Genomic DNA, 12,640 nt, shown 5'->3' with positions numbered 1-12,640 from the left:
CCTCCAATCATTGTCATCAGGACAACGACCGAGGTTTGATGAGCAGACAACGGGAACTATTTTTTGCGCACAAGCCTTCAGGTCCCTGGAAGCGCACGTATTGAAATCGCGCCTGACATTCGATCGGTGCCTGTAGCCAGTCACGCCACTGCCGTAGTAAGCCCAGCACTGGTCACGTGACACATTGTCCGCGCGCTCATTCACTCATTCATTCATAAAGTGGATCGATTCCGTGAAAAGCTGTGTGGCTCCGGTCTGAATAGCCTTATGACAGGAGCGCAGACCTGGCGCCATGGCCAGCAGTGTACGTGGCGGTGAAATATTCCATCAGGTACCCGACTGGCCGACCGTTTGTACACTCAAACTGTTTAAGCAGTCTCAATCTTGGAGTCTTTTGAGGTCAATAAAAAAAAACAAACAAAATATCATGTTTTCTTTTTATCAAAGCTACAAAAACAGTTTCTAAGTGGGTGGGTAAACAAAATGGCGCAAACAATGACGAGATGCTATAATTAGCACTCAGTCTGTTGGTATATTATATTTACCCATATTTTGCGACTGTCTTTTTTTAATTTTTCAACAGAATAAATATGAAAGACGAACCATGTGGCATGCCAAAGTGGGACTCAGTAATTCCATTGATAGTATATTTTCAGTTTATTATCATAAAAGACAAGTATCTTAATAAAATCGGTTTCTAACATTTGTGTTTATATAAACTGGGTTAGTATTTGTTAACCAGTTGCATTAATACCTACTAACCAATAATTATTGTAACAGAGGTGGGATAAGAGTTTACTCCCCTATCGTTCTTCCCAGTTTACAAGATTTCCATTTTATTTTAACAATACACGAAATAGTAAGAAAGGTTGTCAAATAAGAGTAGCATGATAGAGACAGAGATAAACTGAAGGATTTCAACAACAGCAATACCACCTAGGAGGAGGAATAATATTTAGACATGTGACATTAGAATTCCTTTAATTTTTTTTTTCTTAGAGGAATTGTGCACCGAATAATTAGTTTATGTTCCGCATATGCTTCATATTGTAGTACATTGTAAAATACGAGAGTCAAATAGAAAATAATTGTCATCAGCTGACAGTATACAAAATCCATTTTCTACAGAATAAATGACTGAGCTGTTAATTGACTTGCACCTCAGGGGCTGGTCAAACAAAGAAGAGTGTATGCAAAAAGAGTAGAAGGCATTATTTTCTTTACAAAGAAAACAGCTTGGTGAGGCAAGAAAAACTGCTTTTTGGTGTCACAAAAGTACTAGAAGCCATTATAAGCACATTTAATACAGTTAGGTCAACAAAACCAGAAAGTCTCAGGCATAAAAAGGTTCAGCTTAAAACAAATTAAAAGGAGAATCCATAACTTATCACACACTTCAGTCAGAACATGACATTTATGCTCGGGTATTCCTTGTTTTCAGTATACTTTCCTATTTCTGAGATACCTCATCATGTACAAAACATACAAATAGCATTAACCCTGTGTCCTCTCTGTCTTTCTTTCCTTCTCTCTCTCTCCCAGACTCATTCATGCTCGCTCAGTCCTACAGTTCCTTTGCAGCGTAGTTCCACGACATCACCAATCCCTGATAGGGCCCCAGCTGCACCCCGGAACACGAAACAGAGTTGCCTTTCTTGTAAATGACGTCACTGCTGGTCACTAGGACAACTTCTCCCTGGCTGGCAATGGTCGAGTATGCGCCGCAGAAACTTTTGGTCACTGTTTGGTTGACGAAGTTTAGGGCTACCAAAAATCTGGCCAATGGAAAGAAAGCAAATATCAGAATCTCTTGTTTTCGATTGTTATTTTTATTTTTTTATTTATTCATTTTTTTTTTTTGCTTGATGTTTTACAGGAAACTCAGATTTCTCTTTTTTTTAAATATTCTGTCCTAGTGTGACGTCACTTACCCTTTGACTCCGTCGTAGTCTCGGACGAACGAGAAGACTTGATCATCTACAACAGCCTCGTTGTAGTCTCCGTAATGGAAGGCTGGATTGTCAGCGCGCAATGCGGTCAGATTGGTAAACAAGTTGTACAGACTATCGTCCTCGGACTTCTGCGCCTGTAAACATCGAAAATCTTCCTTTATTCACCCTAAACTGAATGGTGGACCAAAACAGTAAAACTGATACAAACCAACCAGAAATCTTATAACCAATATTACATTTTTAAACTTTTCTAAAAATAATACAACTTCTTGTAACTTAACTCATTTTTTTATTTTATACTGACGGCAGGACAGCTGTTGAAGCCGACATATTGTGACAAGATTGTAATAACAATAAGCGCTGCCCCACACATGGGAGATAATCGACGAGTTGTTCTGTCTGACCAAAAGCAGTTACCTCCACATTGACTGTGGTGGACGTGGGGTTGATGGGCATCCACGGGCTCCCTGTTGAGCAGGAGCAGAAGCCGCGTTTTCAGTAGCATCCCACTGCATGGGAGTCCGCATGGGCAGGTTCCTTTGTCCCTCGTCCTTCTGGGAGCTGTTGTGTCCCCTCATCCCTATTTCGTCCCCGTAGTAAACAACGGGTGTCCCCGGCATCAGCATCGCTAAGGTCAGGAAGGGGCGGGCCATTGCTTCCCCCATCCTGTCAATCAAACGCGGGGACGTGTCTATTCCTCCCTCAAAAAAACAAAAAAATATATAATTACTGAAATAAATAAATAAGGTTTTCAAAGACAACGCCCCTACAACCTGTCAGCCATGAAAAGTTCCCCTACACAGATGCTCCACACAAACTCCAAATCTCTCTTACCAGCCAGTTGGCCCATCTTCCTGCAGGCATGGATTTGATCCACTGACGGACCACCTGGGCCACCCCGTGTCCCCCACTGTACTCGTCCAGGTCCAGGCAGAAGTTATTCAATGGAAGGTTAACGCCGTCTCTGTTGAAGCGGCCATAGTACTCCAACACCTCCTTCGAGCTACCCACCCTGTCTGCTAGCAACACACTGGAGGACAGAAGGAAAAACAAATTGAAGTTCATGGCTCATCTCCGGATGAATACGGCAGGAAAAATCTCTCATTGCCAGTTTTTTCTGTAATTTTATTACGAGATTCTGTATATCATTTTCCTCTTTTTTCTGGACTTAACCCTTCATACATCTTATTTCTAGTAGAGGATTTAGCCAGGATTTAACTTTTTTAAATGGGCAGAAGTGACGGTATTTTAATCCGTACATCATTTATCAGGGTTATTGCAAGATTGTACATCTATGCCATTAAGCTATACTCATTACAATATCCCGTCACGGTTTATATTTTCCAAAAAGAAGAAAAAACAGTACCTACATGTAATCGTGTCTCGAAGTATTACCGTAGTCGTCCAGAAAAGCCCGCCATCTTGCAAACATGTCGTGGATTTCGCTCAGTCCGTATGTGTATGCGTGATCATAGGAACTGTATGCCTTCTGTGTGAACGGAAGAAACACGGTTTCATTATTTGAGTAATTGCTACAAGAACAGCAAAAACGATTATACATAGTTTGTTGTCGATGTCGTTGAGGAAGAAGAAATAGTTGTGGTGGTATCAGAATAAATATTAGAAATGATTAACCAATTAATGATGATGATGATGAGGAGGAGGAGGAGGAGGAAGAGGAGGAGGAGGGGGATGATGGTGATGATGATGATGAAAACAAAAATACGACCCCTACATCATCTGTTTTATTAGGCAGCAATGACTCGTCGCGCAGGTCGTAGTCTTGAAAGAGGTACCCGGAATTGCGGATGAAGAAGCCGTCCACCCCAAGGTCTAACCAGAACTGCATCACGTCCTGCAAAATTCAGGTAGTCATCGGTAGTTTATGTTTACAGACAAGTTGTACAATGTATATTTTCTAGGTCAAATCTGAACTTCAAAGAGAAGAACATTGAATATATATTTGGTTGTCTGGTCGTTTAAAAGATAAGATAAGTTTTTTCTATCCCTTCCATATCCTCCACCAATGTCTCAATGGGTCTACATGTACTTTCACTCTCGCTGGACTTCACTTTGTTTGGTCTTTGTCGGTCCTTACTGTAAGCTCTTTCTTGACCCCTGAACTCCTCAGGTTCAGTTCCGGCTGGGTAGTCAGAAAGTTGTGCAGATAAAACATGCTGCGGGAAGCATCGAAAGACCAGGCGGATCCGTCGTAAACAGATATCTGTGATGACAAAATAAAAATGTACTTTACTACCTCTGTCCGTATGTCGACAGAAAAAAAGAAAGAAATTGCTGCACGAGAGGAATAAATCCGGCACCTTAACCCAAGGGTAAGTACACTACAGGAACACAATGATAAAGTAGAAAAAATGTAACTGCTAGTACCGAACACCCACCCTAGTCCTTATTCCCATCTCGAATCATCACACCATGATTCCAACTCTTGTCCTTATTCCCACTAAATCATAATTCTCACTCCTGTCCCAATTCTTATTCGTGTCTTTATTCTCATGTCAATGTTAAGGAAGGATACTCGGGGTGACTGCCGCTCACCCAGTTGTTGGGGGCCATGTGAGCACTATTGTTGTGGCCCTCCACCCACACGTAGTAGTTCCTCTTGAGGTTGCTGGTGTCGGCGCTGCTGGCAGAGTCCCTAAACCACGTGTGGTTCTTGCTCGTCAGGTTAGGGATGAAGTCCAGGATCACCTTTATACCTGCAAGGTAAGACTCGCAATGAAACAGTCTTGAAATCTTGAAATACAAGGATATCTATCACTTCTTCTGTTAAAGAGCTGAAAACAATGGCCTGACAACGTAGCCTCCTTACCTCTCTCGTTGGAATTGTTGACGAGGGAGATGAAGTCATCCAGAGTTCCCAGTTCCTTGTGGATGCTTGTGTGGTTGACGATGTCCATGTCGCTCTCAGACTGGGGCGAGGTCTCGTAGATGGGAGACAGACTGATGGTGTTGACTCCGAGTTCTTTCAAGTAGTCTAACCGATAATTGACTCCTGCAATGATGGAGACTGACATCAGTAGCCAAGTGTTTGTCCCTCAAGTCCACTGAAACTCTTTCGTCCTTCCTTCCATTTTCACCACATTTTCTGAGACCTTACCTCCCATCTTCTTTCCATAGAACTACTTTTGTGTAATATATTATTTATTCTCATGCTGAATCTACTCTTTATTTTAGTCAGTATTCTGTTACTTTTGTTCCTTTTTAATCCACTACCTCTTCTTGTATTACAAGACCTTACACACTTCTATCACTTCTTTTCTTATTTATCTTTTATATTACTACTACTCACTGTCTCTTATTTCTACTAATTATACATTAAAATAAAAATTATACAGCTATAAATATTTTTATTATACGTATGAAATTTCATTTCTTTAATTTTTAGAGACTACACAATTTTCCTTAAGGAAAAATAAAGTTAATAACAAACATTAATATTAAGAAGTTTTCAATGTTTATTTGGTACTTGTGAGTGTCTGGGTGAGTGTCCATCAATGTCCAAAGAAGGGAAAGAACTCCAGCGGCAAGTGTGAAAGGTCAAGATCGCCGGATGGCATCCTTACCCTTCAGGTCGCCGATGCCGTCGCCGTTGCTGTCCTGGAAGCTACGGACGTAAATTCTGTACACCACCGCCTTCTGCCACCACTGCTGGTCCACGGGTTTGCGGCAGGACGGGTACACCAGCACCAGCGCCACCACGGTGATGATCAAGGCCAGCCACCCGACCAGCACGATGGACATGCACACGTAGCGGAGGCGGCGCCAGAAGGGTTTGGCCGAGTGCCTCAGCAGCTCCTCCTTCCCCATCCCCCGGAACGGCGCTGAGTGGCTCGCCGTGCTCGCCTTCCGCTCCGCTGCCGGAAGTCTGCACGGCGCCATGGTGACCATTCATTAGGTTACAAAACAAACCTAAATAAAACCTACCTCTTACCATGTCCAGGTTCCGACACATCAAGATACAGACTTTAAAAACAAAATTTCTTTTGCCGATTTTCAATAGCGTTTTCATTAATTTGATTAATTTTTTTGAGAAGAAAGGTGTCTAAGGCTGAAGTCAATAGTGGATTCGATGACCGTTTCTCCCACTTGAATCTATTGTTGAAGGGGTACTTGACAGGGGAGGGGGAGGACGGAGAAAGCAAGATACGAAAGATGAGAACCACCCTTGTTAAATAGCTGAAATCGCCTCCCCAAGAAAAATGTGGTCTCCATGACCACAGTCATTTTTTTCCCAAAAAAAAGGAAAACATTTTCTACAATGTGAAAAATGTTTCTGTAGAATGCAATGCTTAAAATGGCAGGCATAAAAAGTGATTATCTTCTAGTGTATCTAACATTACATTAGACAATATTGTAAGACACATCTAAAGCTTTTTTTTTTATTGCAAAAGTGTCTGTTGTTTGCATTTCTCTCTCCTGTCAAGAGACAATGTAGACTAGAGATTGGTGTCTTGTTCTTGGCAATAACTTAAACTGACCGGAAGCTGGACTGTTGGGAGACCTGTAGAGACAGACTGCATACCTGAAGCCTACAGAAGACTCCTTCCGCCTGTAGTTCGGTAATCCGGGGCCTTTCTCTCCTGAGTCCACCGGACCATTCGTCAGATTTGTTGCTGCTGTCGTTTCTTCATCGACATCCTTCACCTCGGAGTAGGTGTGATTGATGTTGTCGTCAGGCGCGGCGACTGCAGTTTCGTTGGAGCTTGTGCTCGTTGTCGCCTCGTTGTCGTTTATAATTTTGACCTCTGGAACCGAGTCTTCTGGGAGTTGAAATCCTTGGTTGTCGAAGGTGTACGCCGATGGACTACCATCCTTCGTGGCATGGTTCTGTTTGTTGACTATAGACATGAGGACTACTCCAGATTTGTCGTCCATGGTCTTCGTGTGGCACCCAGCACACTGCTGCTACTGAAGACTGTGGAGTGAGTGAGTTGTAATCCCTCTGACAAGCTATAAGGTAAATAAACAAACATATACACAATCAAGTAAAATAATGCCAGCTGGGGAAATAATCCACAAGTACTCAAGTCATTCAAAATAATAAACTACATGTTGAATACTTATTTATTAACCATCAGTAAAATTGTGAGACGAACATTCTAATGACATTTTTATAAACAATGGTCAGCAGATGCTGCTTATCACATACACAAGCCTGTGTACACTCGGTTGTCTCGTTGTACAGTTGTGTTCGTTGTACAGTTGTCTATTCAGTAGTTAAATGTCAGTGCTGGTCACCAGTGCTGTGAGAATCGTGGGTTGTTGGTTCGTATCTCGTCTACGTCTCAGCGGATTGGTGGCGGACTGACTCGCCATGATGTTGTCATTATTCATGCATTTAAAAGAAACAAAGCTGTTTGTTGGCTGTGAGCTTCTTCTTGTTAGTGCCTTGAGGGACCATAAGCATGTTAATTGTCTAATGAATGTAATTCTTTTTCTCTTTATCTCTGGAGTTAGGAGATGCACGACATCCGTTTTTAACCCACGGGTCCCCTTCTACATGTATATACGTGACCTGTAAATCTTCGCATTAGTAACAACATTATAATGAAACAGGGTGATCAGTGAACTTATATTTTTTGTAATCAGTGTGACCGAGTGAAAAACCGAAAAACTTAAGCCTCAAGAAAAAAAAAAGAAAAACAACTGAATGGTAGCCTGCGGATCATATCTGCAGGTTACACGGGTCAATGGTTCACATGTAGTCTTCATGCAGACGCACACATGTGAAAATTAAGTTCCATACGTCACAAGACACGTGACCCGACAAGTAATTTGAATGCAAATGAGAGAAAGGTGGTTGACTTTGATTGTGAGCACAGAGCAGGAACGTTTTCATAGAAAGTAAGAGGGAAGACTGAAAAATATTCTTCTCGGAACAATTAAATTCTCATTCCTTCGTTTCTGACATAAATTTGACTTTGAGATCTTGAAAGGTTAGAGGTCGGGGTCATCCACAACCCAGTGTCGTGTACCTAAAAGTGCTGTGGATTTTATTCTATGGAATAAATAACTACTCTCACCTTTAACCCTTTCTCTAGAAAGTACTCAGTGATTATTTAAATAAAACCATGACTACATATCTGGGTATAGAGGGGTATACATATCTGACTGCATCTGCTACGTGAGCACTAGGCTATCAGTCCTCTAGCCAGATACCACAGGACGATCAAACCTCTTACACCTTCCCCTCGACCTCAATACCCGAAGTGTCAAGTACGCAGGTTTAACTCTCCACACCAACAGACATCTACAGACTGAATCTCTACAGGCTCGTGAGATTGCTCGGTAAAGTTCTTCTGCCATTTTATTGCTGTTTTATGAAGTCTTCATTGCCTTCTTTGTGTGTGTGGAGGAGGAAGGTATATGGCGGTTGAGTGAGAGAGAAGTATCATCAGCCAACTAGCAAAAAAGTCTTTCATTGACAATGCAGTTATCGAAGCCTAACTTCCAGTGCAAACCAAAAGTGTACTCAGAGTATTTCTTGAACCCGAAATAAGGACGAAGGTTTGACAAAGTCTTGCAAAGTTTCAATATGATTGTGGTTTTGCCAAACTTGCTCAAACCTTCGTAGATATTTGTCGAGGCTTTACATTGACACCGCATGTTTCGAGTATTTCATGACCCTTACGATTCGATTATACCTTAAATGTGAGCAACTCTCTGAATCCACGAAGAAAATAAAATAAAACCAACCTTTTATAGTTGAGTGTTGGCGGCGAAGCTGATTGCAGGCGTGGACCTCGCTAGAGAAGACGTTGTCCTGCCACCCAGACAGCCGCGTGCCGCAAAGTGTCGCTCTCGTTCCGCACGCGGTGACCTCAGCTCGTTCTGACGTCCCAGGTCAATGTTCCGCTCCGTGCTGCCGTGACTGTGGAAAATGTGATGCAAATTGGATGGTGTGACTTTTCCTCTGGGGCTTGGTCTGAGGGCAAAAGACAAAAGTAATCGTCGTCATTGGTGTTGTACGTGCTCTTGAAAACATTCTGCTGATCACTGTCTCTATTAGGGTACTGAGAAAAACATTTCTTTCATCATCATTGTTATCGTTGTCCTCCTCCTCCTCCTCCTCCTCCTCCCCATCATCATCATCATCATCAATCACCTCCACCAAGATCATCATCATGATCATCATCAGAATACCAACTCCTTTGGCAAGTACACTTCATATTTCTTTTGATTACAAAACTGCTAACAAAAAAAAAAAATACAAAACAAAGGTCGCAAAGTCAGTGGAAGTCATCGACACGGATGAGGTTGAGGACAAGATATATCGGACCCTCAGCTGAGTAAACTTTGCTGTTCGTCCTGGTGTTGGTGCACAGCACAATGTGAGTGTGTGTGATGTTGGGCTGCGTGTCGGCGTCGCTGTGACAATGTAGTGTCCGCGGAACGCACCATCCAGCAAGTTGCTGGGTTCGTGGTCTGTGCTTGCTCCAGCAGCCATAACATTAAAATAGTATAATAGTATACCAATATTTCCGGACAGTAAAGTTCTACAAACTACAAAAGAAGGCGTAGTAAGGTAGCAAGGTCAACTCAGTGACGTCTGAAGAATGGGGGGAGACAGTTTTAAGTAGGAAGTGGAGCGATCAAATTCACCACACTCAACAGTCGATTAATTCACATCATGCTCCCCTGGATGAAATGAAAGAATTTGATTTAATGTCTGGGTATAATTCTGACCTTAAAAGAACCTTGATACATAGGAATCCGAACACCTGCGCACTTCTCTACCACTTTGTCTGTCTGTCTGTCTGTCTGTCATTATCATAATTGGTAAAGTGCTGTGAGATTGTCCACAGGACTACGATATGGCGCTGTACATAAACTATGAACTTTAATGTTATAATTAACATTATTATTATCATCATTATTATTAAGTAAAAAGTCTCTCAAGAAGGTGACACGAAGTGGTGAAAGAGAACGAAAACGCAAAGACACTGACAAAACGCTGAGCAGATATGACTTTCCTCAAGAACAATTATCAGAAGACAAGCATCTGATGGATGGATTGTCCACCACTTGACACCTTCAGGCACTTTTATTGATGGGAAGAAGAAAACAACCGTACGGCTCGCCTCAGAAAATGAATAAAGAGTAAAAATAGACAGAAAAGCCAGTTACCTGCCTATAGACAACGGATGTGAAAAATTTTTTTACTTAGAATTTAACAGAGCCCCGACTTGAGAGGATTTTTTTCTGGTAATTGTTTCATTGCAAATCATCGTCTCGCGTGAGTCAAAAGACGAAAAAGAATGACTGTACATACAAGCCAAGATGGTGTCCTGAAAGACTTACTGACATCCACAAAGTGTCGATCACAATGGACCACAAGCCCCAGATGTAGGGATGGCAGTGGCTGTGGAGTTTCTCACGACTAGCTACACCTGACACACGCTCCAGGTGAGTTGAGCTTTGCGCGTGTCCTCAGGAGCAGTGACGTCACACCATTATGTGTGTGCACATCTATAGTACACCCGAGATAAGCATGTACTTTCTAAAGGGTCTTTCACACGCCGCAACACTACGTTCACTGAGTTGTCAACAGTCTGATAAAGTTGTTTTCTCGTTCAACAACTGGCAGGTGAGATGCTTTATGTTTTCTCTCTGTTGGCAGATATTTCTGATGTTCTTTACCTGCTGTCGAATTACTTAGAAAACTAAAACTGATACAAGGACACTTGTACAGCGAACTTATTTAAACTGTCTGATTTATTTTTAGTGATATCCATCCATTCCCGCTGGAAATTCTCCTGCCCTCATCCATGCTCTTGACCTTTTCTCACTGGGAGTAGTCTATGCTTGGAGTTTAGGGTCAGATAATACAATCATCAATAGGATATTTAGTTCTTAGCTATTGGACTGATTTTTTTTTAAAGTCGAGCGACTGTCAGGTTTGTCAACAGCTATATCCTGTCACCGAGGGCTTAAACGTGTTGTAAAGACTTACAAATAGACAGAGAGAGAGAAAAGAAGGCAAGTAGACAAACATGCTGTCTGAGGGACATGTAGATAAACACGCAGTTTGAGTGTACACGCTAGGTGTGCGTGTGTCGGTGTGTGAACTACTTTCGTGTCGAGGAACATGTCTACAGATCTCTGTGCTGGCGAGGAGTATGACAGTACATCGCGATTATCATTCACGATGCTCTCAGCTCGGATGCCCTCATTCAACGTTCGAGAAATCCCCTTTCCTGCTCCCTCTATACCAACCCACTCTAACCAGTCCCCATTCCTCCCGCTGTGGAAGGAAGGAGGGGAGAAGAGGGAAGGAAAAGCGATAAAGGCTGAGGATGACAAAAGTTTGCCGTGTGTTGAAGGAACAGTCGTGTCGCCCTGACACTTCAACCACATGCAGTGTAAGAGGAGCGGAGGGAGGAATGCACAGAGGTGTGAATGACGAATAGTTTGTTTTTTTATTCGACAGGTTGAAAATGCATAAACCCTTTGAGCAGGACTGTGGCCACAGAGCTCGCATTATCATAAGTTGTTGAGGAGGGTAGTGTGTGTGTGTAGAGGGGAGGTGAAGGTCTACAAACACTACCCGACCTACTGAAGAGTTGCGGGTGCGCATGAAGAACCGATAAAAACCCGAGAACCTGAAGAGTTTCTCAGTTTTTGTCTTCCATGAATTTGTTTCACGCAATCGGTGGTAGTCACTGGTGTAAGTGTGTGTGTGTTGTTTGAGAGAGAGTTAGAGTGTGTCTCACAGAACTGAGAGTGCGATGTGTGAGTGTGGGGTGGGTGTGTAATGGAAGGAGAATGAACAGTGGAAATGACGGGAAATTACGGGATATTGTACGGCGAGTTTACGTGATTTCTACGGCTTTTTCATATGAGTATAGATTATCTCTATTCTCCCTCTTATAATTAAGTAATCAGCTTTCTATTTCCGGCTACTTGGAACAGATCGCAGCTAACTCTGGTCATCAAAAACACCCGTATTCTAAACAGAAAATTCCAACATCTTTAAAATCTTGTGGGTGAGCTATTTTGTGAAGAAATATACAAGAGAAGGTAAAACAGAAAAGTACAAACTCACCCAAGAAACTCTCTCCGGTTCAATGGTGTTGTTTGTGGAGAAATCCACTGCTACCTTGTCCCCGGCACACGGCGCAGTGACAAACACTGAACAGACAGGTGCACCGCCACAGGTACCCGCCTCTCCACTGACAAGATCACAGAGTTAAATTGTGTTTGTTGGCTCTCGACCTCCGACCTACTAGAATCTAGAATGTTTGACAGTTTTTACATGGCGGCAAAGAATGTCAAGCAGACTGCTCAGCGTACAGGTGTGTATGTGTGTGTGTGAGCACGAGTGTGTGTGTGTACAGGGGAGGAGGGTGTGTGTGTGGCTGTGTGTGTGTACAGGAGGAGGGTGTGTGTGGATGTGTGAGTGAGTGCACAAGGGAGGATGTGTGTGTGTTCGTGGTCAAATCCTGTTTTCGTTATGTGGGAGTATAAAAAAGAAGCTTGGCAGTGACTCAGTTCAGGGGCTCAAACTCTGTCCATAATGTTGTGCGGTGTAAGGTTGTCTCTCTTGTAGGTGTGCTCCACCTGTTGACGTTACCTGTGGTTGAGGGGTCACATGGGTAGACAGGTTGCGCCACTCTTGCCTATTGTAAGATAGTCAGCAGGTCCTGTACAGGACGACCAGTCCAGTC

General features: G+C 42.7%; 1 protein-coding gene across 1 annotated transcript; it reads right to left on the bottom strand.

Moving 5' to 3' along the window:
- Window positions 1-642: 642 nt before the first annotated feature.
- Window positions 643-12,347, bottom strand: LOC112556028 (maltase A2-like). Its single transcript, XM_025224640.1, has 14 exons — window positions 12,019-12,347; window positions 8,670-8,898; window positions 6,496-6,923; window positions 5,537-5,838; window positions 4,783-4,965; window positions 4,509-4,669; window positions 4,051-4,176; window positions 3,688-3,807; window positions 3,323-3,441; window positions 2,787-2,982; window positions 2,370-2,653; window positions 2,257-2,266; window positions 1,932-2,086; window positions 643-1,775 (listed from the first exon to the last, which is right to left on the bottom strand). Exons 3-14 carry the CDS (start codon window positions 6,846-6,848, stop codon window positions 1,565-1,567), a joined length of 2,220 nt encoding a protein of 739 aa, XP_025080425.1. The 5' UTR covers window positions 6,849-6,923; window positions 8,670-8,898; window positions 12,019-12,347; the 3' UTR covers window positions 643-1,564.
- Between the last annotated feature and the right edge of the window lie 293 nt (window positions 12,348-12,640).

This window comes from Pomacea canaliculata, linkage group LG2 (assembly GCF_003073045.1).
Source record: "Pomacea canaliculata isolate SZHN2017 linkage group LG2, ASM307304v1, whole genome shotgun sequence".
NCBI classification, from domain to species: domain Eukaryota; kingdom Metazoa; phylum Mollusca; class Gastropoda; order Architaenioglossa; family Ampullariidae; genus Pomacea; species Pomacea canaliculata.
The sequence above is the reverse complement of the archived record's forward strand: the minus strand, read 5'-3'. Positions and strand labels throughout refer to the sequence as shown.

What these genes read in the sequence shown, in the direction of transcription:
- LOC112556028 (XM_025224640.1), bottom strand. Translation starts at nt 6,848, where the DNA reads ATGGACGACAAATCTGGAGTAGTCCTCATGTCTATAGTCAACAAACAG. An exon ending in CAACAATTCCAACGAGAGAG is followed by an intron (nt 4,670 to 4,782) that starts GTAAGGAGGCTA and finishes CTTACCTTGCAG; the next exon opens with GTATAAAGGTGATCCTGGAC. An exon ending in GAAGATGGGCCAACTGGCTG is followed by an intron (nt 2,654 to 2,786) that starts GTAAGAGAGATT and finishes TGTTTTTTTGAG; the next exon opens with GGAGGAATAGACACGTCCCC.